This window comes from Rhinolophus ferrumequinum, chromosome 8 (assembly GCF_004115265.2).
Source record: "Rhinolophus ferrumequinum isolate MPI-CBG mRhiFer1 chromosome 8, mRhiFer1_v1.p, whole genome shotgun sequence".
Classification (NCBI taxonomy): domain Eukaryota; kingdom Metazoa; phylum Chordata; class Mammalia; order Chiroptera; family Rhinolophidae; genus Rhinolophus; species Rhinolophus ferrumequinum.
Window position 1 is genome coordinate 50,866,369 of NC_046291.1, and position 22,327 is coordinate 50,888,695.

A 22,327-nucleotide genomic window follows, 5' to 3' on the forward strand; every position below is an offset into this window, starting at 1 on the left:
TTTATCAAATCATTAGTGAGAGTCTTATAAACATTATTCTAGAAAGGAAAGAATTCATGTAAAATCCATTTGGTTAATAAACAATTTCTTTGTACTGTTTTATAATAATACCATCTTTTGTTTTTCAGCAAAATTCCTGCCTTTCTAAATGTAGTGGATATTGCTGGTCTTGTGAAAGGAGCTCACAATGGACAAGGCCTGGGAAATGCCTTTCTATCCCATATTAGTGCCTGTGATGGAATCTTTCATCTAACACGTAAGAACAATTATTTATTTCACTGATTGATTTCATTATGATCAATGTTTTCTTTCCATTGCTCAAATAAAATTAGAAATGACTGATTTAAAAGATTTGCTTTGCTTCACAAGATGAATCATGGATTCATTTGTCTGTTAATTGTGACTTTGACATTATTTATCATCTCCATATGAGAAAGCTTATTCCATAGCAAGTATATGCTGTGTTGGTAGTATATTCTAATTGCATTTTATTCCTTGTTCTGGATTAGTTCCATTGAGAAGTTTCTATGTGGAAGTGATTTGACTACCTGTAGAGGCATTTTGAAATTTTCTTAACTTGCGAAACTTTTCATCATTCTTGCTTTTACATGTATTGAGAAGGCAGAATTGATAAAGGACAGAATTCCATTATTTCAGAGGAGAGAAAGGCATCCAGGTTATTTATTACAGATGAAAAGATTAAGGAGAAGCTGTAGATCAGTTAGTTATTAATAGAAACAGGGATATAAAGCAAACAGAAAACAGGTAGAACTATGTGTTGATATGTGTTCTTTTTAACTACAAAAGTGAGCTAAGAACATGGTAATTCTCTGACAGAATAGAAAGGTTTAGAATAAGGCTTAGGTTAAGACTGCATTTTATGGTAATAGTATTATGATGAGCAAATTAATGCAAACAAAGGAAATGCAAGTTGGAGGTGGGAGCCAGCTGTGGTCTGGTTTAGTGCTTTTGTTTCTTACTGGTCCTCAACTAGATACCTATAGCAATTGAGAATGAGCATTTAGAATATTTTATATCAGTCTGAGTAATTTTTTTGTCATTTGAATTTAATTTTACAAATATGCTATTTTTTTGTACATTTTTTGAAAAAAATTCATTTGCTTAGTAATTCATATTTATTGTATTTTATAAAAGCCCACCACAGATAGTTTGAGAAGCACTGATCTAAGTGGCTTCATCTTGGGTGAAAGTGTGGAGACACCTCTGGAAGGATTTGTGGTGCAGGCAAAAAATAAAGTTATGGGTGGGGGTGGTGGGAGTGGAAATTCAGTTGTGTAAAGTAGTGTTACCTAAATTCTGTACATTGACGAGAGCCTCTGTTTTTCTGTTGGTTTGTTTTTTTTCACTGGTTCTAGTGACTGATGTGAGAGTTTCAGACTGAGGGTAGAATCAAGTGTGACTCGTGGGTTTCTGGGCTGGGCTAGCTGAGTGAATCTTGATGTCATTCCCTGAGATGTTAAGTGTGGAAGGAGCAGCAAGTCTTGGGAGAGAGTTAATGAGTTCAGTTTGGGACAGTGTTTTGAATTTGTGTATCCAGGACATCCAGATAGATGTCTATAGGAAGTAGGATTGATAGGGCAGGTGTGACAGGAGGATGGGGCAAGAGAACTGAACGTTTGGGTGTGAGAGTGAGTGAACTGATAGGTGGAATGGAGCTTAACACAGGGTAAGCGTGAAAACAGGAGAGGACTGAAGAATGGGAGGCTTGTTGATCTCATTTCCTGAGGAGGTTCAGGAACAGACCTGCTGGGTGTAAGGGGTGTGTGGTTAGAGAAGATATTTGACTTAGAACTTTCAGAGCTGGAGCAGTTTAGGGTGATGGTAAGATCCTGATAAAGGCCTGAAACCATTAATCAAGTAATAAAGGGTTTGGTTTCATTGTCTCGTATAATTTTCATCTGATATGTTTTCCTAACCCTTAGTGGGAAAAATGAATTTGGTTAGGATTACACATACTTTATTGTATTTAATTCAAGCCAAAGATATTGTTAAGAAACGAAAAAAAAATCCAATTAAACTAGATACTATGCTTTGTTATAGTGATTGATTTCAGAGATATTCAACTGTGAAAAATATACGTCTTAGAATTGATGAAATATGGTGTTTATTATTGTATAGTACATACCATGTTTCCCCGAAAAGAAGACGTAGCCATACAATCAGCTCTAATGCATCTTTTGGAGCAAAAATTAATATAAGACAGGGTCTTATTTTACTATAATGTAAGACCCGGTCTTATATAATGTAATATAATATAATAACCCGGTCTTATTTTTCTGTGAGACCCGGTCTTAATTTTTGCTCCAAAAGATTCATTAGAGCTGATTGTCTGGCTAGGTCTTATTTTCAGGAAAACAGGGTAGAACACAGAATGATACATTTATAACAAGAATTTTTATTAATAAAAACCTTCATAGAGGGCCGGCCCGGTGGCTTAGGTGGTTGGAGCATCGTACTCCTAACGCTGAGGTCGTTGGTTCGATTCCTGTATGGGCCAGTGAGCTGCGCCCTCTACAGCTAAGATTGTGAACAACAGCTGTCCCTGGAGCTGGGCTGCCCTGTGAGCAGCCCACCGACCGATGACTGGCCATCAAGTGCCTCAGCCCGGGGGGGGGGATCGTAAGGCTCATAATACCAGCATGGGCCAGGGAGCTGTGTCCTACACAACTAGACTGAAAAACAGCAACTTGAAACAGACTGGGATGGGGGAGGCGGAAAAAGGCAGAAAATTTCTTTATTTTCATTGGTTTTCTTGTTTGCAAAGTACACTAATAAGAACATGAGAGATATTAGAAATAATGAAAGATTATCTTGTTTACATGTGTTCTGATCTGGAGTTACGTCTTGATTAAAGTATATTTTTAAAGTTACCATATACTAACTCATAGGTATAGATTCAGTTATATAAACAGGAATTTATCTTGCACTAAAGAAGTGTTGCCGAAGTTAAACTGAGTCTTATTTTGACCATAAAAATAGTCAGATTTTACATGATGGGAATTATAAGAGCTAATCTTTACTCTGGTCATTTTTTTTTTTTAAATATAAACAAAGCTTTGTAGAAAGTATTTCTGTAGTGCAAATGTGTCTCTGATTATTAAAATTAATTTGAAAAAAATTAGTCTTCACTTATTGCAGGGTCACTTATTTTTCTTGCTCTATTTTAAATGCTTAGAAAACTTTCAGAGTAATAATTAATTGAAGAATTATTTAATAATTTGTTTTCTATGTGAAACTTCATGTATTGCTAATTGAAGATACCGATCTAGGGTAAAGCAAATTTGCAGCAAATGTAGACTGAGTTTCTATAGCAGGTAGGTGTAACATTAAATTGTTTTCTACACAGAATAACATGGATTAATCTCAAAATAATTATGCTATGTAGAAGAAGCCAGTCCAAAAAAGATATTCTATATGATTCCATTTATATACAATTCTATAAAACACAAAATAATTTATCAGAAAGCAGGTCAGTGGTTGCCTGGAGTGAAAAAGATGGGGAGTGGTGCGAGGGGGATTACCAAGGGGAATGAGAAAACTTTTGGGGGTGATGCGTATATTTATCATCTTGATTGTGATGAGGGTATCACGGTATATACATGTATCAAATTGTACACTTTATGCACACTTTATTATATGGCAGGTTCACCTCAATGAACTAAAAAAAAAGGTAAAAAAGGATGTAGGAAATTAAAAACAAACAAGCCACTTTTCTGTCACCTTTCCTTCAAGGGGAGCTTTAACTGGTCTCTGCTTATCCTGATTGTTTCAATAGCGCAAGCATTGGAGATGATGTCATATTTCTAGATAATAATTAGATTGGTGCAGCTATTTGTATTGCTTTAAAAATAAAAATTAAACCTGACATTTTGTGAGTATTAAGATTTTGTGGAGAAGTACTTTGGATTTTGGTGCAATTGCAGTTATCTGTCTTTTATACATCAATCTGATAAGTACAGAATCTTTTCAGCTGGAGAATTCTTTAAAATTGATTCCAAATTACTGTTTATTGGCAAGTTTGTTAGTAAATTTTAGGTACAAACATTTTTTTTAAATTTCATTTTTAAAGGTTAGGAATGTGTGTTTTATTTTAAAACTTATATAGTAAAATTGACCTTTTTGGTATGTGGTTCTGTGAATTTTAGCATATATGTATATACACACACGTATATATACAAAATAATACACATTTTAAGAAATGAAAAAACTGTATTAAAATTGTTATCAATTTTAACAAATTGATATTTGTTAATCATTTTTGTTATCAATATATACCGATAACAAAAGATGAATACAAGTCATGTGTATACATATTTTTGGCACCCCTGGTATATGTTCGGGTAAGCACCACAATCGGGATACAGAATTCTTCATCATCCCCCCCAAAACTACCTTATGCTGTCCCTTTAGAGTCACACACTGGCCACCCTTAACTCTGGCAACTACTGGGCTGTTCTTCATTACTTGAGTTTTACCTTTTTGAGAATATTGTATCAGTGAGATAATTAGGAATGTGCATTATTTTATTTTGAAAAGATGTTTATACGTGAAAGCTAATGATGCTATTAGCATATTCTGTGGACCCCTGCATCAGACCTGTTTCTGGAATTGGGAGTGGGAGGGGAAGGTTAAGCCAGAGGGGGTTGGTTTTCTGATTGTTTCTTTACTTTTTCAGTAAAGTAATTTCTTTAAGCCATTCTTCCTGTTCTTTTATGGATCTTTTAAGTGTCTTTTAATAGCAAAATGTTCTTTTCACTCTTGGTGTTTTTGGAAATACTACTCTTTTCTTTTTTTCTTTCAAAGTTTTGCTTTTTAAAGTTTCTTAACAAAAGTTTATCTTCAACTAGACTAAGTAAGTCTTGAACTAATGGGCATAACTGCCTGTCTCTATAACGTAAAATTCCTGGAAAATACATAATGTTATGAAAATGGTAAGAATCTTGTGTTTGTCAAATTTTCCACCTAAGAGTTCTAGTTGCTGAGGATGAGGAATATGGGGACCTTTGGTATATAGTGTAGCTCCATAGACTTGACTTCAAGGAAACATTTTTAGATTCCCGTGGTTAACTTTCTTTTGTACCTCCAGAAGTATGCAGTCCCCAATTTGAGAAGCAGGATTGTGGGTTAAGATATATGTAAATACCCTACACCTACCAAGAGGGCCTATCTGACCGAACTAGGTCCAAGTTACAATGAATATCTTTGCACTTCGTTTACTTAGTGCTTTTAAAGTTTTTAGGTCTTGATATATAGGCCATATTATCACCCTCATTTTCAGATGGGAAAACCAAAGCTTAGAGAGGGAAAAGGATTTGCCCATCATATAACTAAAAGGTGGCAGTCCCTGTGATTAAACCAACTTTGCCTGACTTCAGTCCTTTCTCCCACACTCTTTTTGTCATACCATAGCATTAACTCCAAGTCGGTTGTCAGACCTCTGAAAGAAATCGATATTTGAGGGAGAATTTTGACAATGCATGAAAAAGTTACCTGAATTTCTGCAGATTAAAGTAGCTTCTACACTTGATGCCAGTGCCAAAACTTCATGGAGTAGAAGTTGGGGGGTTTGGGTTAAATTACAATATTTGCATACTTCTGTAAGTACCTATGTACATACAATATTTTGTTTCCAATAATTTGTATAGAATGAAATACTTAGGGTTTGATGAGTTCATCCAGAAGAAAGCCACTAAAGCTGTTTAATGAATTCACTGCCATTAGATTTCTTGTCTTTCCCTGGCATTTAAACAAGTATGTTTCTCAGTTGCTTTACCTGTGTTCACCAAACAACATCATCCCAAGCCTTAAGAAACTGGGCCATGTTAACAATAGTAGAATACAAACTTATCTGTTAGCTCTATTGATGGGGAAAACACATGTACTTTTATGTGTTAAATGTAATATAAACTTGGCTTGGGTTAAGTTTGTGATCAAGTTTCTTTTTTATGGAAGATTTTCTTATGAACATCTGTTTTAAAAAGTTGTTTTAAATACCATGTTTGTGTATTTTTAAAATTTTTTGAAATTAATTCATAAATAATTAGGGGATTAAGAAAAGAAATCCCCTGAGCTTTTATTCTCTATGACACAGAAATGCAAGTCAGTGTATGATGTCCATTCAGGATGTGCTTTTCAAAGTAGTTCCTTAAAAATTAGTTCTGGTTTAAGTGGCATTAAAGATAATAATGAAAAGGAAAAATATCAGAATCATGTTAGCACAATGCAACTATTATATTTTTCTGCATCTCAGTCTGGTGTGTAGACTAAAGTGGAATGAGTGTGGGTGTTGGAATTAAACCTGAGTGTGAGTATTAATTCCCACTTTCTAGCTATATAACTGAAAAAGTAATACTGTATCTTTGAAACGCAGTTTTCTCATGTAAAATAGGGATTGTAATACCTACTTAAAGAATTATTTTGGAGTTTAAATAAGAGATCATTCTATGTCAGTGCATATAGACTATTATTTTTAATGCTGCTTTCATTGTTTACTTCTGTGAATATAGATTTTAAATTTCCACAATTTTTTCACTTAAATTTTTTTTATTGTGATAATATATATATAACATAAAACTTACCATTTTAACTGCTTTTAAGTGTACAATTTGGTGGCATTAAGTACATTCATATGTTTTGCAACCATCATCACCGTCCATCTCCAGAACTTTCTCATCATCCTAGAGTGAAACTCCATACCCATTAAATAATAACTCCCAATTTCTTCCTTCCCCAGCCCCTGGTAGCCACTATTCTACCTTCTAGCTCTGAGTTTAACTATTCTAGGTACCTAATATAAGTGGAGTCATGCAATATTTGTCCTTTTGTGACTGGCTTATTTTATGCTTCATTGTTTTCTAACTGCTGCATTGTCCATAGTATGGAAGTACCAGAGTTTAATGAACTGCTTCCAATTTGTGGGTATTTATTTATTTCCCCAGCTTTGTTGAGATATAATTGACATATAACATTGTATAAGTTAAGGTGTACATTGTGATGTTTTCATATATGGTGAAATGATTAACACGATAATGTTAGTTAACTCATCTATCACTTCACATAATTATCATTAACATTTTTTTGGTGAAGAGAACATTTAATATATACTCTTTTAGCAACTTTCAAGTATACAATACAGTATTGTTAACTGTAATCACCTTTCTGTATATTAGATCCCTAGAACTTACTCATATTATATAACTAAAAGCTTGTTCACAATGTATACTCCAATGTTATGCCAATTTTCTTTTGGAACCATGTAAATGTTTAATCTAATGTATGACCTATCTAAAATTTTCCAAAAAAATTTAAAATATTAATATCCCCATGGGGATGGAGGAGGAGAATTTGGGTACATCTCCCCATTTCCCCTATCTTTGACCAACATCTCCCCATTTCCCCCACTCATCCCCTGGCAGCCAACAGTCTACTCTCTGTTTCTATGAGTTAGGCTATTTCAGATTCACATATAAGTGAGGTCATATAGTATTTGTCTTCCTTTGACTTATTTCATTTAGCATAATGTATGAGTATGGGCATTTATAATTTCTGACATTTTTATTATAGAGAATGTTGTTAATGGACATTCTTATACAGGCTTCTTTTTGTTACATACATGTCTTGGTACTTCTCTAAGAGCTATGCCTAGAAGTGGAATTACTGGGCCAAAGTGTATATGCATTTAGAATTCTATCTGGTACATCCAAATTCTCCCCCTCCATCCTCATGGGGATATTAATATTTCAAAATATTTTTTTTTGAAAATTTTAGGTAGTTCATACATTAAAATAGATAAAACATTTGCATGGTTCCAAAAGAAAATTGACATAACGTTGAGTTATACATTGTGAAATCTTGTTCCTACCCACATTTTAATTCCTCTGTTTTGCATTTTTATAAGTGATGGCATTTATTAGCTTCTTGTGTTATTTTTTAGAGCAAGGTTGGGAAACTTTTTCTTTAGTGAGCCAGGTACTGAGTATATTGCTGCTCTGTTGCATGTTCTTTTGTGTGTGTGTGTTTGCAACACTTTAAAAATGTAAAAATCATTTTTAGCTCTAGGGTCATACGAAAATAGGGCACAAGGTTTAGTTTGCTGATCCCTGATCGAGAGTGTCTTCATGCAATACGGGCACATAGCAATATATTAATTATATATGTCATCTTTGTTGAAAATATTTTTATCAGTCTTTTCCTTTGATATCTTCTATACTTCTATACTTAGAAAGCTCTTATCCTCCCCATGTCTAGTTTATTTTTCTTTGTTTTTATTGAGATATAAAATATATATAGTAAAGTGCACAAAACTCACAGAGCTGAAGCATACAGCTGGATTCATTTGTACATATGTGTACACTTGTGTAATCATCATGTAGATCAAGATACAGAACATTTCTGTCACCCTTTTCAATCAGTTCTCACTCAGGGTAATCACTATTCTGATTTATATTATCATCAATTAGTTTTGCTTGTTCTTGAACTTCAGGTAAATGTAGCCATACATTCTATATTCTTTTGTGCCGTCTTCCTTTCTCTCTCAACATAATGGCTGTGAGAATCATCCCTATTGTGTAAATTGGTATTGAAAATTTGTAATTTTGTTAAATTAGAAATTTGGGTTTTATCTACTTTAGGGCTAATATTACAGGATTATGTTACTTAGTTAACAGAGTTGATGCTCTAGCAACTATGTATCAACACACTCTGAATGGATTTGAGTGGGAAGAAGTTTGGGGCAAAAAGAACAGCCAGGAAGTTTTTGAAGTATTTCACAGAGGAAATAATGAGGGCTGGATTTCAGAAAACTGTCAGTGGCAGTTGAGGGGGAAAGCACATTTGAGAGAATTTGTGAAGAAAGGATAGTATTTAATGATAGGCTTTTCTTACGTTGCCTATAAACAATTCTTCTCAAATAAGACTGTTTGCCAAAGATTTAGTACAGAATAGGGAAACAGCAACCATGTTATGGGAAGCAAATTCTTTTTAAATTCATACCTGCAGTAACTTCTGATTACAGGTATTTTATTTAGAAAAATGATTAATTTTTTTTCTCTAGGGTTTAGTGACTTCTTTTTACCAATTTTTAGAAGCAATATAACTTCCTATCGTTAGATTTTTGAAGCTTTGAACATGAAAGCTATTGATTTCACTGAATCCTTAGATTTTAAAGCTGGCATTAGCAGTTTTGAAGTGATGCTTCAACAGGAGGTGAGGGTGTTGTTGTGTTACCTGATGGACACAGCTTTGGCACTATCACCAAACCTACTGTCATGCTGTTTATAGATAAAACTTGTTCAAGTTTCTCAGCAGGTGCTTAGAGATATGACCTTGTAGGCTGGAAACAAGAGTTCTGCTTTCTGAGCTATGGGTCAGTTTGGTTCCCAATTTAGAAACATATAGGAAGTTCTGATTTCTAGAACCCTTAATTGTAAAGTATGTAATCATACATAGTTGTAGAAAATAAAATTTCAAATACAATTTGATTATTTTCAGCTAAATTGGTATGTGTATGCATGTATGTGTGCATGTGTGTGGCATGTGGCTGGCAAGGGTGGGAGTATGGGATGTACCGCTCTGTTCTTTCCTGACTGCTCTTCTCCAGTTGCTTTTGAAAGTTACATTTTTTGCATGTGTATTTATTTTGAGCTTTTTGTGTGAATTTCAGTTGCATTTATTATTTTGGTCTGCTGACTTCTAAAGGGAATTTTAACTATCTTACAATAAAAGACAATTACATTAAAATAACAGGAAAAATGATGAAAGTGAATTAATTAAAAGTGAGAATTAAAGGGAGTAGGGTGGATGGATGGTCAGAAGTCTAAGTGACAGGTAACCCTTACCAAGTAAAGCATTGGAATGGAGAATAAGTGTTACTGCCGAGTGTTGTGGCAGCCACGGCACACAGAGAAAAATTGGGTGGTCTAATTTCATGTATATCAGAAGACATACCCTTTCCTAGCTCTGAATTGAAATTTATTGCATCTTTGTAGCAGACACCTGAGGCATAGCCAAGTGTGTAGTGTTTTCTGTTCATTTGCATAAAAGACAGTAATTTGGAGTCTTTTACCCCTTTTATAACATTTAATAAAAACAATAATAAAAAAATAATCTAAATAGATTCTGGAGTACTTACCTATACTGTTATATAGTAGTATAGGTTATATAGTAGTATAGCTCTAGTTCATACAAGGGATGAAATGTAGGGAATCTAGATGACCACACAGTTAACATGTTCTTAAACTATTTCTTCAGGGTATGAACAGGCTTTGGCGGTTGTAGCACAGCGAGTAATTCAGTATTAACATTATTAGCATGTCTGAGTTGCTGGCATTTTATTTTGATTTCTAGAAGAAGGGCAATGATATGTTAGGTACTATGGTAGATTCTTTCTAATATATTATTCTTTTTAATCTTAACATTCTGCAGGATTAATGTTATCCCAGTTGTACAGATATCAAGAGAGAATAGCTAGTTTACCTAGAGTATGTAATAAATTGGGTGTAGAGCCCATCTTTCTTCTTTGAAGTTCTTTTGCTCTCCAGTCTTTCTGCCATACCACACTGCTTTTGTACATTTTTACATCTGAATGTTTAAGATCTATATATTAAACATGTTTACGATTCATGAGAGAGAGAATTCAAATGCTTGGCGTACATTGTTTTTCAGAGAAATGCCTGCTGTGTAAAATAGTGACCTACAGGCGTATTAGGAGACTTTTCTGAAGAGACAGGTGCTGTATAATGATTTTAAAAGAATTAGATTACAGTTTTTGTTCTTTTGTTGCCATCAAATATTCATTGAGCACTTACCATGTGCCAGGCTCTGTGCTAAATGCCTTATGTGAGGAATTTCATTTAATTCTCAGAACAAGTCAGAAGTGGGTAGAGAGAGGTTAGGAAATTTGCCCAAGGTTACACAGCTGGTAGGTGGTCTCGTTGGGAGTATGTACTCAGAAAGGCAAATCTGACTCCAAAACCTGCAATGTTAATCTTTGTACCAGTGTTTACCAATAGAAATTTAATATGAGCTATAAATGTGAGCTACATATGTGATTTAAAATCTTTGATAGCCACATTAAAGAAAGTAAAATGAAAAGGTGAAGTGAATTTTAATAACATACTTAATCTAATAAAAATACTATGTCAACATTGAGTCAATATGAAACATTATTGATATCTTTTTGGTAACATGTCTTTGAAATCTGGTGTGTAATTTACACTTAGAGCAGGTCTCCATTTGAACTAGCCATATTTCAGGTACTTAAAAGCCACATGTGGCTAGTGGCTGCAGTATCAGACAGCTCAGCTCTACATTATACTCACAGAAAGAAATTTAAAGAAGATACATCAAATCGTTGATAGATTTTTGGAAAATAGAATTGGGGTGGAGGGAGAGATAGGTGACTTTTCTTTTTACTTTAGACCCTTGGCTTTTTAAAAACTGAATAGATACTCTTCTGATTTTTAAAACTTGAGAAAATTTCTAATTTCAGTACAATGTAGGATATGTACAAATGATTCAAATAAAATTCTCAAGAGGTCTGTATTAAAACAGTGCGGAGTTGGTTTTGGCTTAGAATCTTGTTTCAGGAGTTGTCAGTGATTTGTAAAATGTTTGATTTTTTTTTAATTATTAAATTTATTGGGGTGACATTGGTTAGTAAAATTACATAGGTTTCAAGTGTACATTTCTATAATACATCATCTATATATTGCATTGTGTGTTTAAGCTGGAGTAATCAGGATGGTTCTGCCAGGACGGTTTAGTTAAGGAGTTTACTCTCAGATAAATGAGTGGGTTCTGTTGTTAAAGAAGTTACTCCCTTGGTTGCAACCTTAGCATTGTGTTTGGGTGGTCTGTTCTGCCTTAAAGTGATAGTTGCGTTTTCTAAGGTAACTTAGTGAACGTGTGTGTGTTGAGGGGAGCAGGGGAGGCAAGACTGCCCTTATACCTCTTTATCCTAATACCTAATTTCTTTGTGTGCAATTATTTTTTCCCAGTTCTATGGATTCTTGGTGAAAGGATATTATCCAGCTTCCTCTTTTCACCCTGGGAGCCTGACTTGAGGGAGCCTTAGCTTTGCCCTTGCCAGGAAGAGGCAGAAATTGGCCCTCTCACCTAAGCTTTGAAAGATGAAAAGATTGAGGGACTGTCGCTGAGAATTCCGTATTTCATTTCATTTAGATTCCCCCTCCCAGGAGTAAGGATAATGTAGGGAAAGAAGCAAGTTTTTAAAATGGGTTCTTAGCTATTTTACTGTCTTTATACCAATTGTTTTAATATGCACAATGCAAGTCACTTTTTTTATTTGTCAAAGCAAAATTCATTTGTTGATTTGTCAAAGCAAAGGAAAGCCCTTGCTAGTCATTCCAGCCCTCTGCAGTTTCAGATATAATCAGTAGCCATCTGCTTGATATCAAAAAGTGTTCCCTTATAATAGATTGAATCATACGCAATTTAGGTACAAAAACTTGAGCGTCATTACATAGTGCATATAAAATTGTGATTTAATTACGTGTTTACACCCCCTCCCTTCATACCTTTTGAGTAGACAGTTTTGGTTTTATCAGATGTCATTCTACCTTTTGATTATAAATCACAAAGAGATATTGTTACTTTAAAAAATATGTCTAAAAAAATCTGAATGATATAGGCTTATTATAAACAAAATAGGAAATAATTCAGGTCTTTAGACTAAAATTTGATGTTTGTCCCTGTTCCCAGTCTTCAGAAGTAACTTCCTTTTTTTTTTTTTTTTTTTTTAAATCGGAAAGAATATATGCTTATTTTCTTCTTCTGAATTCATGGAGGAGCTTAGTTGCTGTTTGAATTTACTTTTCAATGTTTATTTTCCTGAAAGAAGGAGTCTACTTTAGTAAGGAGAGCATTTCATTTTTTTGGAATAACTGCTAATTGTATTGTTTGGTTTTGATGTGATTTCTTTTTCTTTTGAAAGATCTATGCAGTTTTATAATTCTTAGAAAATACTTCTATCTCCTCACCAGTATAAGTTCCCCACACCCGCATATGATTTTAAGTTCTTCACTGATTTCACTTTTATGTCAGCCTTCACCCTTCTTCCACTGGGCAGACAAGTTCTTATCGAGATAGAACTAGGAAAATCTGTGTAGGTGATTTCTGTGCAGATAGTTAGAATTTTTGGTCAGGAAAAATAAAAGCCTTTATCCTTTCTCCTTTGTTATTAATGACAGATGCTGCTTCATTCTGTTTTATAGTACTGTTAGAATTTCATATGTCTAAATTTCTTAGAGCTTTAGCAGTAAGATTCCAGGTAAGTCCTTTAGTTTTGTTGCCTGTGTTTGCTAAAGAGATTAAGGTAGCACTGATGGAAGAAATAGATTTTAAGTTGCCTTTCTAGTTTATAAGGAATTGTAGCCCTCAGGCACTACAACTTTATTGAACTACTAAATGAGAAGGTAAAAATGCCTTCATTTAATTGCCCCCCCCCTTAGGTTAAGTTGGGGTGTTTATATGTTTTGTAAATCACCTTTAATTACCAGGAACACAAATTACTGTTTTCAAGAGCCCACCTCCCCTCTCATAAGCACGTCATTTAAAAGTTTAAAATGAGTCACACATTTTTGCATAGACACAAATTGCCAATATAAAGCTGTCTTTGATTGTACCCTAAAATAATGGAGTTTTCTTCTTTGGGTCCTGTAATTTTCTTTTTCAGTAGTATTTATTAAATTAATCTAGTATTGGATTGCAATAAACAATCTGACCAAAAAACATATGTTTTCTTTGTTTCTTCGGTACAAATTCAATGAGTTAAGTGATTATGCAGTGGTTCTCATCTACATATACAATGCATTCTAATAACTAACTTCTGTTTTACTGTGGAAAATATTGCAGCAGTAGGAAACAGTTCCTTCTACTTTACATTGTAATACTGTATGAAGCTATTTAATCTACTAGCTATTTACATTTTAATTGCTTGAACGTATCCTTATATTTATGGTGGTCTTATACCTACTTTAGGTGCATGAGGCATTTTCTTATTTTTCTTGAATGTCTTTTCTGATATGTTTCCTATCCTCTGCTCAAAATAGCAACTATATGGATTCTTTTAAAAACTCTTCTCTCAACTAACGAGTTGAAATTACTCAGGGATATGAGGGCAACTTCTAAGGTCTGGAGAGTCTCTTGATCTTTAAGCATCAAATTTTGAACCGTATTTTTCTCAGTTGTCAAAACATTGTTATTATATTGTTAAAAAATTTAAGTATTGAGACTGATTTGGTTTTGAAAACCAGTGCATTTATTGTTATACTTGCATGAATGAAATCAGATGAGCACTTGTGTTTTATTACAGTCTTTAATTTCCTTATACCTTGTCCTTTTGCAAATTTTACAAAATTGACACCCTTAAAACACCCATTGTATGCCAGATACAGTTTTCCTCCACCAGTGACTTATAATTTTGAGCTTGTGGATTGGTAGTGCACTTGCCAGCCCAGGCAGTTGAAGAAGTCAGGGCTTCTTCTAAGGTCTACAGGCTGTAGCAGGGCTGGTCCTTTAGAGCCAGAAGTTTCCTCTCCTCTCCTCTCCATTGCTGATGTCACAGTGTCTCCTCAGAACTCCCAGACTGACCCTGAGCCTGGAAGTTGCCTGTCCCAGTCTGTGATGTCCCCTTGCTAGTCCATCTTCTCCCCCAACCCCAAATCTGTCTTTGCTTCCTCTGTGGGAAGAATGAAGAGCATTGCCTGCTGGCCTGGACTTGACTAACGCAGCTCTTGCCATAGGACTTAAACGAGATCCGATTGGACCACCAGACCATTAGATAGTTTGCACTTCACAGAGGGGTTGGCTTAGGGGAAGGTGGTTTTGTTCCTCTTCCCTTGTACCTGAGGTGAAAGGGACAACTGTGTCCACCTTCTCTTCAGGCCAGTTGTGAAGGTCTTCTCTGTCATGCCAGGTTGTCCAATAGACAGAACTGAAACTAGGGATTATACATTATTTATAGATTTCTGCAAATGGTGTTCTTTCTCACCGCTCAGTTTATTGTTCAAATTTGAATAAAGCGGAAGTGTGAAAGTTTAGGAATTGCATGTACTCCACCCATTTTCCTACCTTGTTTTTTTCCATTTTTGTATATACAGCTGAATTCTGATTTGTTTATTGGGAGTAACATGTTTGGGAAAGAACTCTAATTAAAATTATTTTGAATATGATTTTTAAAAACAATTGAAATGGTGTTATATTAGGAGTTACAGTCTGACCAAGAGTTGATGTTTTACTTTTAAAAAACTGAGGAAAATATAAGCAACATTAAGAAAATTTACTACAGGCAATAATTTTAAATATAGAACCATAATCTTATCGCTGCAGCACCATTTTAAATATGGTCTGCTGTTTATAAACTCATGGTTGATGTAGTAGAAAGAAATCAGTTGAGTAATAGGGAGGGAATTTATTGAGTTAGGGGCGAGGCACTTTACAGTAATCTCATTTGATTCTCCTAGGAACCCTATGAGTTAGATCTTATTACCCTATTTTAGAAATGAGGAAACTGAGTCTCAAGGAGTTTAATGTGTCAAAAATCACACAGCTACTAAGGTGGCAGAATCAGAATTTTTAGTAAAATGCATACTTTAACTACTACACCATGTTTACTTCCTAGAGATATTTTATTACCTAATATTATATCATAAAACAATTTTCTTGTTATGTGATAAAACGTTCTTGTTTTAGAGTAGCTTTAATTATTATTTTAATTAGGGAATATTTCAGTGTGTCAATGATTTATAATGTTGAAATATGTTTTCAGTAAGGTTGTTAATGATAGCTAACTCTTCAGTGAGTGACTTTATGTATCTTGGCCTTTATTATATTATTTCTTTAAGAAATATTTATTGGAAAGAAATTAATGAATCAAAGGATACACTTCTTTTGCATTTCACTTTTTGCTAGACATTGTCATGGTGATAATAAAAAGGGTTTCTTGAACTTGCCTTTTGTAGAATTACCATACCCTATTTAAGCAACTGTTGATGTAAATTGTACTACGTACATTGGGAACAACTTGAAAAATCAGTGAAATAGACTACATAGTAGGGCGACCAGATGGCTCAATTGGTTAGAGCACGAGCTCTGAACAACAGGGTTGCTGGTTCAATTCCCACATTGGCCAGTGTGCTGCGCCCTCCACAACTAGAGTGAAGGCAACGAGCTGCCGCTGAGCTTCCAGAGGGGCGGCCGGATGGCTCAGTTGATTAGAGCGTGAGCTCTGAACTCTCAACAACAAGGTTGCGGTTCAATTCCCACATGGGATGGTGGGCTGTGCCCCCTGCAACTACGGTTGAAAACAATGACTGGACTTGAAGCTGAACTGCGCCCTCCACAACTGCATTGAAGGACAATGACTTGGAGCCTGATGGGCTGTGGAGAAACACACTGTCCCCGAGAAACACACTGTCTCCCAATATTCCCCAATAAAATTAAAAAAAAAGAAAGACTACATAATAACCATTTACCCTGTAGAGGATAAAGGGGAAGAGTTGGGTTACTAATAGGTAAATAGCTGGCGATGCCCCAGTAGTGGGCCTGTTCCTAAAGCCTATATAGCTAGACAGGTCTTGGTAGGGAATGGAATATCCTGAATTATAGGGTGATGGTTTGTACCAGGTTTGCTGTGCTTGGCAGGGTTTTGCACTTAATCTCTGAGTTAAATTTGATGGAAATTGTGACCAGACTATAATTTGAATTTGAATTTGAATTTTAATCCTTTGTTATAATGTCTTTCTGTTCTTTTTGTCAGCCTCTCTTTGCTAACATTGTAATTCATCATGAGAATTTAAAAGTTTGCTTCATTTGATTTGAGAGGCTTAGGAGACTAGCCTATCTTACTTGAAAATGGAAGGTTTATACTGAGTATTTACATAGAAGGATTATTATGTTATAAATGTCACTGGAGTTTTTTCACTCAATGACTTGGATAGTATTTTATTAGGAAATCTAAAAAAGGAAACAAAGTTAATGTTATTTCAGATAGTATACTTAGACCTGGTGTCTGTAAAAACATGCCCACTTTTCTGTATTGTGTTTCCATACCATTTTGATAACTGCTTCCTGTCAGCTAAAGGCAGGGTGGTAACTCAGGTTTCCTGGTGATGATGATCTCCCTGGACGGTGAGAGGAACTCTTCTACCCAGCATTTTCCTGTCATCTCCTTTCTTTCCTTTCATGGGAATAATAAGTACTATCACCAGAAGGTTTGCTTATTGAGGATTAATATGGTACAGGCAGTATGCTAAAGATTCTACCACCTCATTTAATCTTTCACAAGATTTACATGAAGTACACATTCATTTTCATCCTAGAGAAACAATTGGAGAGGTTAAGGAACTCGGTCAAGTTAGTAAATGGCAGAACTGGTAGTTGAATCTGGGCTCTGCTCCCAAGTCCTTCCTTTTAAAACCACTCTCTCTCTGACATGTTGTGCACATTTTTAGTTAATTGACTATAACAGGCATGGTCACATGTTTTAAAGTCTTTAGTCACCTTTATCTTAGAACTTAGTTACTTCCAGAAAATTTTCACATTCTCTTTTTGAACCTGAAGCCCTCATGGTGATTACTTGGATGTTCACTGGCACTTCTCGAGATGGAGTTCAGAGGGGAAGAGAGATCGATCCCGTTTCGTTAGAGAAGTTGTCATTTTGTTTGGTTCTTAAAGATGGATGTTTTGTGTAGTTTTCTTTGAAGGTAATTCATGTATGATAAGGGAAATGCAGCTTACTTTAGAGAGTGGGTGCTGCTGTTAAGTAGTAGATCAGTATATCAGTATTTTATCTGAAATTTAAAAAATTGTATTCAAAGGTTACAGGAGCTTATTTTTACCAAATAAGTATTCCATTTTGACTTAGGCTTTTTCTCCCTTCTTGGGCATGTGGGTAAGATACAGAAAATGGAATGATAGTAACGTTTTCCAAGGGTAGAGAGAGCACAATAATGAGTTGGTTCCTTAGCATACTCCAAAGGTGATTAATGATACTTTTTGATCATTATAAATTCATAGATTTAAACACTTGTTGTATTTCAGTCCATTGCACTTATCATCCTTACTGATGTTCAAGTTGTTCCATCTTTGGCCAAGGGAGCCTCTTCATGTTGGCCCCTGAACTCTTTGGCTACCACACCAGTGTTCTTTGATACCTTTATGTTATCTGCTATGATATGAAGGATGTTCCTGGCTTATCTTTTCCATATCCTGCTCCAGGTCTGGAAATAGGCACATGTCCAAAGAACTCTGGTCCCTTTTTGTAACTGTTGTAATCTTTCTCAACTGTCTCTCTTTATAGTCCACTCAGAAATCATTTTTATAAAAAAGAATGCAACTTTTCAGCCACCCACCTTCATATAGAAAGGAGAAAAAATATCTTAAAAGAAGTTGGGATTAATAACCTCTAAAGTAGCAGTTCTTAAACTTTTTGGTCTCAAGACTCTTTTATATTCTTAAAATTATTATGGGCTCTCTAAAACTTGTGTTTGTGTAGGTTAATATCAGTATTTACAATATTAGAAATTAAAATTAAGATTATTAAAAAATTATTAATGCATTTTAAAATAGCAATTATAAACCCATTATATGTTAATGTATTTCTGGAAAATAATTGTATTTTCTAAAACAAAAATATTTAAGAAGAGTAGGATTGTTTTATATTTTGTGAATCTCTTTAATAGCTGGCATAACAGAAAGGTAGCTGGATTATCATATTTACTTGTGCATTTAATCTTTAGTAATATTTTGTTTTGATGGAGGTATATGAAGAAAATCTGGCTTCATACAGATAATATGGTTGGAAAAGGAAGAATATTTTCATAACCTCAGATAATTGTGAATAGTTTTGTTTGATACTACTCATACATCAAAATTCTATAAACAGAAGATTCTTAAAAGTTAGTTGGAGTAGAATCCACAGCTGTAGCAATGGACATTTTGAACTCTGTTGCATTAAAGTCCATTGGTCTGTCTTGTATTTTGAATGGCTCTTTCTACCCATGCATGCATTTAATCATTTGGAAAATATTGATTCTCAATGAGTGATGAAGATTTCTAAATCTTGATACATTTCATTATCCAGTATCCAAAAATCATATCTGTTAATATCACCACAGATCTCATAAGAAAAGTCTTTTAGTATTGGGAGGTGTCAAGCTCATGATGGCAGATGGAAGTTTTCCAAAATTCTAATTTTCAATTGGAAACCTGAATTTTATCATTTACATTAAAATGGCTGCTAGATACTGAAAATTAAATAAATGCAGTTTGAATATTGGTTGTTCTTTCAAGTAGAAATGGTATTCCACAAAAAAGTGGCTAGTTCAGCTTGCAATTCAGATGCTTTTCCTTGATAACCATTGTACTTTGGTATGCAGCGTAAGTGTTTTATGTGTGCTTCTGTCTCCTCTTCCAGCATATTAAAAAGATTTGTACGTAAGGGTTGAGTTTAATAAAAATAATTTTTACTGTCTCATTGAGGACATTCTTAAGTGAAACTTGATGTGTGTGTGTGTGTGTGTGTAGTACAATAATGACCTATATAGTTTGTCATTGCTATGTTTATTCATGCTAAGATCCTGGCAGTTTTTCCCACCATTGATTTTGTACCTTGACTGCAAATGTCAACACAGTGAGGAAAGCAAACATCTTAGTATTATTAGGAAATAATGTTTTGACCTTGCAGGCCCCCCTGTCCCAGGGTCCGTGGACCACACTTTGAGAACCATTGCTCTAAATTCTCTGAAAATGCCCAGAATTCTTTATGAATCTGCCTACTTTCTCATTTTCAACTTCTGCTATACTGGGTAAATGAAAATAATTTATTATTCAAGTTTACCATTTTTGTTTTACAAGCATTGCACATAGAATTTCACTGCAGATGTGCAGAGCTTTCAGCTACATGGTCATTTGAAAAGTCTGAATAATGGATAATACATCCTTTAAGCACCTTGCTTAAAAATGAATATTTGGCTAGAGTATGTAAATAAATTGGATTTTACATATATACTTCAGAATTAAACAGTTGTAATGTGAGTTTTAGAGATAATTCAATATTCCTTAGTTGCATTAATGTGACTATAAGAGAAGTTGTAGATCACACTTGCCTATTCAGCTTTTCCTTATTTAGTGGCATAAGTCTATCCTTCTCCATCCCCAATGGTTGCCCTTTAAGACAAATAAGGATCCTTTTTGTATAGGAATATTTAGGGGTGACGGATGCAAAGAATCCTTTCATCAAAAGCCATTCCTAATCAAATTTTTTTTCCTATGATTAGTTCATTGGAGTGGGGGATGGGGTAGTGACTACCTGTGTCTCAAACTTTTGAAATTTTATTTCATTCTGAATGCATTATTCTCTTTTAGACAACAACATCAAAACCAACAAAGATTTTAGTGCCTTATTAAAAGTTTAGATTGGGATAGTGGTGGTAGTGGGGAATATTTGTCATTTTGGATACTGCCATCTGTTTCACTTTTTTGTGTCAATGAGAAAACATCTATAACACTGCTAGCTAATTAGGCCTAAAGAGCTTGGGTGTTTGTTTCTTTGTTTATTTGCTTTTATGGGGAGATTTTTTTCCAGCACTGAATAGCAGTATCCACATATCAATTAATAGGGATACGTATTTTTTAATTTGAAAATATTTTAACCTAAATTAAGCTATGGAATACAATTGGTGATATATCAACACATTGGAAATACATTAATACATTGTCTCTTGCAAACATTTTTAGTTCAGTATTCTAGTTTATCTGGTTCAACTTCTCTTTTACTCATGTTGGGAATGTTATATTTATTTCCCTGTACAATATCTTTTAGCTATTCAAAGATTAAAGCAGATATTCTGACATTAAAAAATGTTGATTATGAGAATTTTAAGAGCTTCAATATTTTCTTTTTATAAACCACCTGTTATCTTATGTGCATAGTTTATACATTTGAACAAAGTGCTCATCACTTGTCAGCCATCAGTGGCAGCATAGAAATTACTTGTGGTACTTGCTTTGCAAGAAGTTCTTTTGTATTTGTGACATCAGCTTTGTTTTATACAATTAAAGTATTACACGCTAGAATAATCTAAATTGCAACCATTAAATGGAGATGTAGTTCTTCTTGCCTTGAACTGAATTTGTTTATGGATTGTATGCAGCTATTGACTAGTATTTAACATGACAGTTCCATAAGAATTTTCTCTTTATTTTGGTAGCAAATAGGAGGTAGTTATATTATTAAAGGTTTTTCTCAATTTTAAAATTTGCCTTCAATAAGTATTACATTAAGAGATAAAATGTAGAAAACCCCACATGTGTGGAAAATCCTTCAATTATATGATTTGATTTTCAAATGAAGTTTAATATTCCTAATATACATTCATGATCACTTTAATAGTATTGTTCTAATTTTAAAATTCCCAGTTAAAAGCATTTTGCCGTCATTTTTATTCATTTTCTTCTGTTAAAAAGGAACAAAGTATAACTGTTTGATTAAGACTTAAGATTGATACTAGAATAAATATTTAGACTGTTAGATAACTTCTTTTATACTTACGGTAACATTAACTCTACACGCAATCTGGATTCTTAGTGAACTTTACCAATGGATTCTAAGTAATCTGAATATTTTCGCTTTGGTGTCTTGTTAAATAATCCTGCTTGTAATTTATTTAAATAAGTTAACAGCACTAATATATTGACATTATTTAATTTGAGAAGTATTTTCTTTAGATAAATTTTTAGTGAACGGATGTCAGAACTAATGGAATAAAATTACTCACTTAAAAGCAAATTTATCTTGTACTTTGTAAAAAGCTTACGGAATGTCACTGTTCAGTTTTTGTTTCAATCAGTAAAAGGTATGGATAGCATAAGCATATTTCCCAAGGTAGGCACTGGTGTATCTGTGCAATAGGATTGGTGTGCTACACTTTGACAGTTGTTTATATGCACAAACTCTACACGAGTTCTGTGATTCAAGAGCAAAACACTATTTACAAATAAGACTTTTTTGTTCTTTTCAGAAACAATCTGAATCTAAATGGGAACTTTATATGTGGAGGAACAAAATTTGGAGTTTCTTTTTCACTGCTTGGTTGCTCTGATGTGAGTGAATCAGTGGACACTAGTATATAAGTAAATGATTAGATGAGTCATAAGATGGAACATCTGCCTCAGAAGGCCTTTCAGACAGCGTCATTTATGTTGTTGAAGTCTCTAATCAGTGCATCTGTCCCTGAGACTTCAGTTAGTGCAAGGATAGTTTTCTATTTTGGATTAGTTACTATAT

The 22,327-nt window shown here is 34.2% G+C and overlaps 1 protein-coding gene across 1 annotated transcript in view; it reads left to right on the forward strand.

Annotated features, from left to right (window-relative positions):
• Positions 1-22,327, forward strand: part of OLA1 (Obg like ATPase 1) — a 146,318-nt gene that overhangs the window by 19,627 nt on the left and 104,364 nt on the right. Inside the window, exon 4 of the mRNA XM_033113036.1 lies at positions 129-256. Within this exon, the coding sequence (XP_032968927.1) occupies positions 129-256 (128 nt within the window). The remainder of the gene's footprint in view (positions 1-128; positions 257-22,327) is intronic.